The sequence below is a fragment of the Mauremys reevesii genome, linkage group 1 (assembly GCF_016161935.1).
Source record: "Mauremys reevesii isolate NIE-2019 linkage group 1, ASM1616193v1, whole genome shotgun sequence".
NCBI lineage: Eukaryota > Metazoa > Chordata > Testudines > Geoemydidae > Mauremys > Mauremys reevesii.
Window position 1 is genome coordinate 341,602,709 of NC_052623.1, and position 10,778 is coordinate 341,613,486.

Below are 10,778 nucleotides of genomic sequence, written 5' to 3' on the forward strand. Positions count from 1 at the left end.
CTGGTGGGCCGGGCCAGTTTGTTTACCTGCCGTGTCCGCAGGTTCGGCCGATGGTGGTTCCCACTGGCTGCGGTTTGCTGCCCCAGGCCAATGGGGGCTGCAGGAAGTAGCGCAGGCCGAGGGATGTGCTGGCCACGGCTTCCCGCCGCCCCCATTGGCCTGGAGCGGCGAACCGCAGCCAGTGAGAGCCGCGATCGGCCGAACCCTCCGGACATGGCAGGTAAACAAACTGGCCCGGCCTGTCAGGGTGCTTACCCTGGCGAGCCGCGTGCCAGAGGTTGCCGACCCCTGCTGTACCTAAATCAGGAACTGAAACTCCTGGGTCTCTGTCTGTTGCTTTAACAAAACTAATTTTCCTCCCTGGATTTTGTTCAACCCAGTTTGGAAAAACTCAGATTTTGTTAGAAATCAAAGACTCAATCAGTGCAACTGATGGTGGGCAAAACAAAGATGTCTTTAAAGGACCTTTCCATCTCACCTGTTTTGGAGCTGGCTTAAGGCCAAACTGGCCTTTGGTTACATGAGAACAGGCTAAGGGCTGGGCAAACTTTCACCAACTTGTAATAGCCCCAAATAGCCAATATGCCAGAATGCTCTGGCCCCACTCCCTAAGCCAGGCCATGAGAACAGGTAGTATAGAGTGAGCCATATAAGTTTTAATGCCACCCAGGGACTCCCTTACATGACAGGATTCCACAGTTGGTTCAAAAAAGCAAACAGGATGTTAGGAATCATTAAAAAGAGGATAGAGAATAAGACTGAGAATATATTATTGCCCTTATATAAATCCATGGTACGCCCACATCTCGAATACTGTGTACAGATGTGGTCTCCTCACCTCAAAAAAGATATACTGGCACTAGAAAAGGTTCAGAAAAGGGCAACTAAAATGATTAGGGGTTTGGAGAGGGTCCCATATGAGGAAAGATTAAAGAGGCTAGGACTCTTCAGCTTGGAAAAGAGGAGACTAAGGGAGGATATATAAAATCATGAGTGATGTTGAGAAAGTGGATAAGGAAAAGTTATTTACTTATTCCCATAATACAAGAACTAGGAGTCACCAAATGAAATTAATAGGCAGCAGGTTTAAAACAAATAAAAGGAAGTTCTTCTTCACGCAGCGCAAAATGACCTTGTGGAACTGCTTACCTGAGGAGGTTGTGAAGACTAGGACTATAACAGGGTTTAAAAGAGAACTGGATAAATTCATGGTGGTTAAGTCCATAAATAGCTATTAGCCAGGATGGGTAAGGAATGGTGTCCCTAGCCTCTGTTTTTCAGAGGATGGAGATGAATGGCAGGAGAGAGATCACTGGATCATTGCCTGTTAGGTTCACTCCCTCTGGGGCACCTGGCATTGGCCACTGTCAGTAGACAAATACTGGGCTAGATGGACCTTTGGTCTGACCTGGTACGGCCGTTCTTATGTTCTTAAAAAATAGAGCCAAGGATCTGGCATGAAAGGCATAAGGGGCTGTGTGCATAAGTTGTATGGCACTTGCATCTCTAATATGCACCCAGCACACATTTGCAGCCTTTCAAGGCAATGTTTACTAGGCTCGCACTATGTAAACAATCTGACGTGTTTATATGAGAAAAGTCAAGTTTTGATAAAATGCCACATTAACCATTGGGCACATGTAAGAAGAATCTCTCCAGATTGTTTTTCTGTGTTATGAATGTTAACTAGAAGCAAAGAGTTTCTTATCACATGCTGCCACTATATCCATAGGAGTATACACATGATGTTTTCTCTTGATAAAATAGATGCTGGAGCTCATGCTCTGGATTTTTTTTCTTGTACTTTTTTCCCCCACCAAAGTCCCCAGCCAGAGTCCTTTTTTACTTACAAGATCATAGCAATTAGAGATGGAATAGATCTATTAGCTCATCTCCATCCTTGCCGGTGAATGCTTGTTCCTATGTTCCATCTGCTAGTATTTTGACCCAGTCTAGTTTTTCTTATCATAAGCAATGGGGCAACCATTTTTTCCCTTTTCAAAATCATCCTGATGGTGCATTTCAATACAAAACAAAACAAAACAAAACAAAAAAAACTTTCTTTCTTTTAGAGAAACAGGGTGGGTGAGGAAATAGCTTTTATTGAACCAACTTCTGTTGGCGAGAGCTCTGTATAAGCTTGAAAGCTTGTCTCGAACCAACTGAAGTTGGTCCAGTAAAAGATATTACCTCATCCACCTTGTCTTGCTAATATCCTGGGACCAATACAACTACAATGCTGTTCTTTCTTTTGTTATTTTTAAAGATAAAGAAAAAATTAATAAAGCTGCATTTTCAAATTGGGTACCTAAAGTAAGGTCTGTAAATTCATGTGTAGCCACCTAAATAAATCAGCCCGATTTTAAGAGATGCTGGGCATTCACTACTCCTGTTGGTGTTTGGCATCTCTGAACCACAGGCTCTTTTTATTGAGATGGTCTAGCTTTGGGCACCCATGTTTGAAAATTGTCCTCAGTGTTGGATACCACATGGATCGCCTCTACAGAAAATCCAAAGATAGAGAGATATTAAGTTGAGGGTTTTTTAATGCACTTTACTTTGACTAAAACACCATATGTAACAGAAATAAGGTAGTTGTATTTAACATGTAGCCTGATCTTTGCTCAGTCAATATCTTACCATAACTTTTCCCATTACAGTTCTATATTCTGCTCTCTCTTCCTGCATTATATTTCTCTAATAACACTGTATGTTATTGTAGTGCATGTCTTAAAGGTATAACTTATTGTGATGACGATACCATGCTTTGCGAATGACTCAGTGCACCTGGAACTTAAGTTACAGACTTTTAGTTACAGTGGTGTAGCTGGAATGTTTCAGCAGATCTTTAAACCTCACTTTACAAATAGATGGTTACGCTTTGTCCATGACATGCAATACAGCTTCCTGAGGGGAGACAGAGGGCAAAATCCAGACTAGATTGGGAGCCTTTGGCCCAGCAGGATGTCTCCTGCATTTCACCTTTAAGGTCATGGTTCAGAATCCTACTTCCAGTCAGAATGGCCTATGGGAGGGGACAGGATCTCCTGTGGTACAGGAGCTGTCACCAGGTCATTCTGCTGCCAGGGAGAGTGTGTTTCCCTGCGGTTTGGTGGGTCATGAGTCAATTACCTGGTGCTTTTGTATTTAGTGTTGCTCACGCAATTGATCATGTTTATTCCCATATTTGGAAGGTTAGTCACTGACTGGTGGGAGAACATTTTTGTGACTTGCATTAATAAAAAAGCCTGTACATCATTTGTTCGTAAAGCTTTAATGTGCTGAATTTCCTGCAGCTTAAGCTCAGCTATTTGTTTATTCCTTTTTAAATTCCTATGTGTTGTGTTATGTACATAATAGGTGTCAGGACCAGAAAAAGTAAACCCAGTGTTCCCTGCAAAGCTATTAACATTGGCCTCCTATGGTTTTTAAAAATATTCAGCCAGCCTGACCCAGAGTCTCCTGTGGCTGCAGGTTTGCCAGGTTGTCATGTCCCTTTCCATGGGATATAGCAAGACATCTGTTTTGAAATGACAGCCTATTCATCGATATGGTTTAACTCCTTGCATGGTGCGGGTGATGGAAGATAACCCACTGGGGAGCCTCAGCATATTTCAGCTTCTTCACCAGCAGCTCACTCTTTCCCGTTGTCCCACCCCATGTTCACTGGCTGATGTTAGCCATGGATTGGGCTAGCCAGCCTGGTTGGTAATCCTCTTTGAAAGGTACGTGTCTGGTAGGACACTGAACTCTAATGGTGTGGTCATCATATTGGAGACAGGGAGGCATTTTTTCCCAGGGTTCATTTTACACTGGTTGGAGGGATTGGGCTTCAGTTGCATCTGGCAGTGATCTCTGTTTTGTGGTGCTGATATTTTTGGTGGTGAATTGGTGCGTGAGGCATTGGTCTTTGTTGGTTTAGTCAGTGGCTGATGATCTTTGTGTGATTACAGCCTATTTAATTTGGCCACAACTTCATGGGCATGAGTTTCTGGCGGTGATTGTAGATAGATTCTGTGACTATTCAACCCCAAACCCAAGAGTTAGATGAAAGCAGAATGGAGAAGAGGGCTAAGTTTGGCAGAGAATTGCAGTTATGGGCATAGACCTTATTATCGAGTAAAGATTTAAGAATACACCATCCTGTATCAGGCCCAATTCTTTGAGAAGCGAATTTTGACTTGGGGGCCCAGTGAATGGTGATTAGTGGGAACTCTGGGCCAGATTGAAATACACATTGCCCGGCAGGGATGGAATGTCATAGTAGGTAATTATTGACTAATTTGCTGTTGAATTTAATTAAAGGTGCAGCCAATTTGCTTTTTACCATAAGTTAGTGGTGTGATGTGCTTTCTTGGGGAAATCTCCTGGTGCTGATAGCAGGGTCAACTTACTCTTTAAAGGTTTGAACTGTTTCATTTTGTTGACCAATGATTCTTTCACACTTCTATTTTACTTAAACCAATTGGGTGGTGGTGGTGGGTTGTTGTTGTTGTTTGTTTGTTTTTTAATTCCTTGAAGTCCTTAAATCAGACCATTATTTTTTCCACAATTTCCAAGAAAAAAATTAAATCCTGAGCTGAGATATACCATGTGGAAATTCAGGGAGATTGATTTGATTTGGGTAAATGTAGGGTGGGAGTTTAAAAATTACCCTTCCAATGGGAAGTTAGCTTCAACCTTGCTAACTGATGTCTCTCCATACATAATGACATTATGTCCCATAAACCGAAGAAGAGCTCTGTGTAAGCTCAAAAGCTTGTTTCTCTCACTAACAGGAGTTGGTCCAATAAAAGATATTATCTCACCCACCTTGTCTCTCTCTTATGTCCCCAACACATTCTTCATTTTTCCTTTAGATTTTTAAGTATAAATAGATGTTGTAAAAAAGAATTTGAATTCAATTATTATTTTTCTCAGTATAACAGTAACAACATGGCACATAATAAAAAGATGCACCTTGCTCAATGGAATGATGATATAAGCCACTGATAATGAAGACCAAGGAGAATTCTCAGTAAACGCTCCTTATTTTTGTTTCTTCCACCCTTTCTTTGTTCAGTGGTAACACTTAACCCATGGTTAGCTCAGCTTTACCTCTAGTGCTTTTTCACATGTTGATTAATGAGGGAAGGCAGGCTTTGAAACCACTATCTTCTCACAGACAGGTGCAACGTTTTAACTGTGAAAGAGTTGATGTGAATTATTTGTAATGAGGGAGCCATCTAAACACACCATTTATAAAGGACAAAAGATGGTGACCTAACCTGATGCCATGCCACTTTTGAATCCTTAGTTGTTTTCCATCTGACTGTTTCAAAATTTGCCATGCTTATGGCAATGTGTGTTTTCACTCATTGCCAAATTCATGCTGTAAACATCAAGCAATTAATATAAATGAACCTCTTATTCCTTTGCCAGGCATCTTCTGTATCTGTGCTCTACACATTTTATTTAATATTTTATATCAAGGATCAAAAACTATTTAAAAGTTGCTGAAATAATATACAGAATGCTGTCCAACTCTGCTACCTTGTCATTGAGAAGATATAGCATGCACACTGCAACCTATTTGCAAGCTGAATCAAAGCAACTACATGACACCAGAAAAGTTACATGGACAAATGTTGATAACTGCTTAATTTCTGTGGCTCACAATATTGGCTCTGATTCAAGAAAACACTTAATCATATGTTCAGCTTAAAATACCTGCTTAAAGTTAATCACATTATTGAATTGGAATCTCTGGTCTTCTGAATTACTAAAAAAAAAAACCCCTTGTTATAGCTCCAGCAGAATTATTGGTTATGATATGCTGAAAAAATATGAAACCACATATGACAGAAAGAAAATGACATCTCCTACGTAACCAGCCTTTTCACTATACTCCAAATTTAATAAAACATGTTTTACGTCTGCAGGTCAGGAACTAAAGAACAAATTAAGCATTCAAGTGAAAGGTTAAAGATCTACTACCAAGTAATGAAATGCCAGGTGTTTATGAAACTCCAGAGTCCTGTGGGGGAAAAAGTAGAGAGAAAAGTCAGGAAGAGTTCTGAACCTATGGGTAAAACAACATAAACAGGATACCAAAAAAGAGAAGTGGGAGGGAAAACAATAATGAAGAGTGGCTCAATATGTGTGAAATCAGAGCCATAATTTCATCCTGTCAGAGAATAAGAAAGGAATGAACAATGAAGACACAGAAAAGGAGGGAGTGACAGTCACCATAAATCAATAATCAACATGTAAATGGGATGTTGAATAAGAACCTTATTAATGAAAAGTAGAAGTAGAGTTGGATTAGGATTAAGAGACACAACCACTTTAGCGATGTTAACCTGTGGTGTGGGCTCCCAAGGGGAGTGATGGGAACCTCAATGTTAGCACATTTATAACTATACTGTGTCAAACTGCATATGAAGGCTACTGTATTACAAATAACGCATGGTAATAATTAGTACAGAGATGGACTAAGTGACCAAACAGCTATTTTCCAATTCTAGATTCTTCAAGATCCTCCATAGCTCTGTCCTTCCTTTTACCTGACAACAGGCTGAGCTCCACTGTGGTTCCTTTGAACCAGTGTACAGCCAGCTTAAACAGCCAGCTGGAGATTCCCTTACCGTAGGAGGTCTGATGAGTAGCCAATGTACAGTGACCAGATAGCAAGTGTGAAAAATTGGGACACTTTTTTGCGTGGAGCTATAGTTGCATATATAAGATAAAATCCCTAATATTGGGATCGTCCTGATAATATCAGGATATCTGGTTACCCAAAGCCAATGTAGCTGGTGCTCTGCCTCCAGAATCAGAGATGTGGCCAGCACAAGCTGTACTTTGGTGATCCCCAGCTGACAACCAGCTCTTCAGAGGACATTGCAGCTGGGACATCATGTAGAACAGCCCTCAATCTGCTCAAAACTATGGGGCCAGGGAGCCACAGGATGCCTCTTTGAAACTCCCTTACCTGGGCTCAGCAGTGGTTCGAGCCTCTTGTCTCTTATTGCGTCATCTCTTCTGCTCCACCAGCGACACCAGACTTTTCGCCTTGGTCATCAACTTTACCCACAGCCCTCTTTGCACTTTCTTGCACACTAGTCTCTACTCCTGGCATGAGCTGCTTGAGCTTCTATGAAAAGACACCACCTTCAACTCATTCAAGCCCCTTTTTAAGATCCACCTTTGCCATTATGTCTACATGAAATTAACCAGGTTAAGACATGTTTTCCCAGAATTATTTAAAAACCTTTCCTCATACTGCCATGCCCATGCTGATTAAATGCATAATCTTGGCTTCTAAGCACTTTGGAGAAGGCATTCTGTTTTCTTTCTTTTTGGAAGGCACTTAATAATACATCTTTGGGTGGCCTTAGAAATAATCATAGGAAAAAGTGAGGGAACCCTTACCCTTAAAATAGGCCTTTTCAAAAACTTAAAAGATCTCCTTTACATTCTCTCTTTACAGGATACTGAATGTTGTGGTATCACTTGACACAATATAATGCCATGTCTAGGTGAAATTTTCAAGAAAGCTCACTCGGTCTAATTCTACTCCTGTTGAAATCCATACGGGTTCTAATGGCAACAGATTAAAGGCCAATGCTGAGCAGTTTTGAAAATCCCACCCTATATTTCTCTGTCTTCCTCAGCTATCCAGCAGATATCCATGTCAACGTTTCTTAATTGGTGGGTCACAACCCTAACCGGGGAAGAAAGGTGGGATCGTGAAAGGCAATTGGGGAGATGGGGGAGGTTTGTGAAGCACTGAACATTTTATTATAACCTAAACGAAAGAAAATCTCTCTCCACCATTGCCCACACAGCCTTACTCTTCAGGGTCAAGTATTGTCTCTCAACAGCGTGAAACACACACACAAATAAATTATATTGGCTTATCTTTGTTATCACTGATACATTTTTATTGTTACTTTACAGTAAGCGCAAGGGGTTTGCAAAATTTTTTTACTTCAAATAAGGGGATGCCAACCTGAAAAGGTTGGGAAAACTGCCCTATGTGATAGAATCTAGTGAGGAAAAAGACTTATAGAATTACCCCCGCTATTGCAGGACTGTTAGCTGCTGTAAATGTATTTGTATCTTGACCATGACTAATTTAGTTTAACTCAGATAAACTTTGGGGTTGTATAGTGGTGGTATCCAAAGATCACAAAACACTTGCCAGACACTTATTAAATAAACCTGACTTCCCCCTTGTGATGCAGTAAGTATTATTGTCGCCAATTTATGAATAAGGAAACTAAGCTGCCTTGCCTCAGGCAATGTTGTGTGTCCGTGACAGAACCAAACAGAACCCACCAGTAAGCCCCAGCTGAGCCGCGTTCCATTCAGTAGACCACCCTGCCTTTCTAGTAGCTGACGTGTGCTCTCTGAGTGGGTCATCAATGGCACACAGGCAGCTGCACATATCTGGCTGAAGAGTGCTTCTGCTAGTATGGTAGCAAGCCAGGCAAGCAGGACTTATATATATTATTTAGGGATGAAGAATTGCTTACAGATTTTTCACATAAAAACAGTGTGTAGTCTACCCACCGTGAATACAGTTAATTTACTCATCTTTATGCTTCCCTGATCTTCATCCTCTGAAATATGCTGGAAGGGCAGATGTATAGTCTGGGATGTTTTCCAGATTTCTTTCTTTCTTTTTTTTCCCCCCAGTGATGCACTCAGCACAATAGTGAATTAAACAGGATCCTTGTGTATTATAACAATGCCACCAGTGGTGCTGAAGATGTGCTTAATGTGCATGCTGCATTGTGAGCTAATCAAACTGAACCACAATCCCTTTGCTGTTGTTCTCCCCTGCAGCCTCTGTGTGGCAGCAGAACACTGCACACTCTATGAAGTGCCAGCTTCCTTTTCGAACATCAGCGCTTCAGAGGGAATGTACCGTGGGGTATGGAATTAGAGCAAGGGACTGGGAATCAGAGCTTTACTCACAGCTCTGCCACTGAGTCTTTGTGTGACCTTCGGCAAATCACTTAACATCCATGTTGCTCCATCTGCAAGGATTGTAACATACCAATGCCTCAGAGAGGGGTTCTGAGGCTTAATTAATTTTGTAAAACACTTGTAGGTTACCAGATTTGCAAAGTAGCTGGCAGCATGGATGGCTATGTTTCCCTCAGGTACCAATTGCATTGAGCCAGCACCCCAGTGGCTAACATGTCATGTTGTGCTAGATATAGCAAGTATTTCCACAGCCTTCACAATCTCAAGTACAATTCCACAAATGCTGCAGTGAATAGGGTACATAATGCACAGAAATTCAGCCTTAGCTTTAAATTTCTGTTTTTTCTAGGTTTTCTCATTCACAGATCCTGAACCCTACATGATAAAAAAATTGCACTGGGTTTTAGCTCCCTGAATCTTATTGGCGTTTTTCTGCTCTCACTTACAATGGTGTAAATGAAGATTAACTACACTGAAGTTAAGAGAGTGTTGTAAACCAGTGTCAGATCAGAATGAGACTTATTGACTTAATTGTTATTACTATTGATTTATTATTTGTATTGCGGTAGTGGCTAGGCACCCCAGTCGTGGACCAGGACCCCCATTGTGCTACGTGTTATACAAACAGAATAAAATGAAAGCCCCTGCCCCAAACAGCTTGCAGTCTAATGGGATTTGTCCAGCTAACTATCCCACTCTTGCTTCGAGAAAGTAGGCTACCGTACCGTTGTTTTGGTCTGTTTCGTGTTATTATTCCTTGGTGACTCTATCTTCTCAGACTATATGTACCTTTAACTAATGCGTGCTGATGAGACTATAACTATCAATTGAATAGTAGAACTCTGAAATTCAAATGGTTCCATACGCATCTGTTTATCTAAGGTACTTATATGCCAGTGACCTAGAGGTAAAAGGCTGCATATCTCATTGTCAGTCCCTGAGCCAACCGTCCCCTCTGTCTCCTCTACTCCCCACCTAACACGTACTTAAATTTTATTTTTCCTGTGCTTTTAATGCATTGTTTTCTGCTGTGTCCAATCTCACAGCTGAAGGCTGATGAGAGGATCATCAAAACGGAATACGGGCTGCTGATCCGCAGCCTGCAGAGAAAGGACACAGGGGCATATTACTGCAAAGCACAGGAGCACATGTTCATTCACGCCACTGTGAAGTTAAATTTGAACGTCATAGAGAACGGGCACATGGAAAGCACTCAGAAAACAGAGGACAAAGACAGATGGATGAAAGATTTGCTTACTGAGTCGCGGCTGAGGTACAAGGATTACATCCAACTCGTCAGCAGCCCCAGCTTCAGCCTGGATGAGTATTGTGAACAGATGTGGCACCGAGAGAAGCGGCGGCAGCGGAACAAAGGTGGGGCAAAATGGAAGCACATGCAGAAGATGAAGAAAAAGCGAAATCGAAGGCACCATGAACCTGTCAGCAGCCCACATGCCAGGCCTACATCTACGTAGCTTTTATATTCTATTTAAAGTAAGGACGTTTAACATGCAAAAATACGGTGTTCTGTTTTGTGCATCCTTCTGATTAATTAATATTTCTTCATACTGAGATTATGCACAGTCATTATTGTTCTGTACAGGACTGCAGTGTAATACTGGAATACTTTAGCAAATGGCAAGTTCCTTATTTGAGCATCACACTCAAGGCAATAACTCCAAATCTGGGTTTTTTTCCCCAGAATTCAGATTTTTTAGTTAACACTTAGATCGCAAGAAGCGGATTCATGAACATGTGGGTGTTTCACAGCTTCCCTAGCATAATTTTTATATGAGACTTAAAGT

The 10,778-nt window shown here is 41.3% G+C and overlaps 1 protein-coding gene across 1 annotated transcript in view; it reads left to right on the plus strand.

The window, feature by feature from the left end:
* The window catches only part of LOC120379357 (semaphorin-3D-like), a 28,266-nt gene extending 17,818 nt beyond the window's left edge, over positions 1 to 10,448 (plus strand). The window contains exon 7 of the mRNA XM_039497165.1: positions 10,020 to 10,448. Coding sequence (XP_039353099.1) covers positions 10,020 to 10,448 — 429 coding nt within the window. The remainder of the gene's footprint in view (positions 1 to 10,019) is intronic.
* Positions 10,449 to 10,778: the final 330 nt, after the last annotated feature.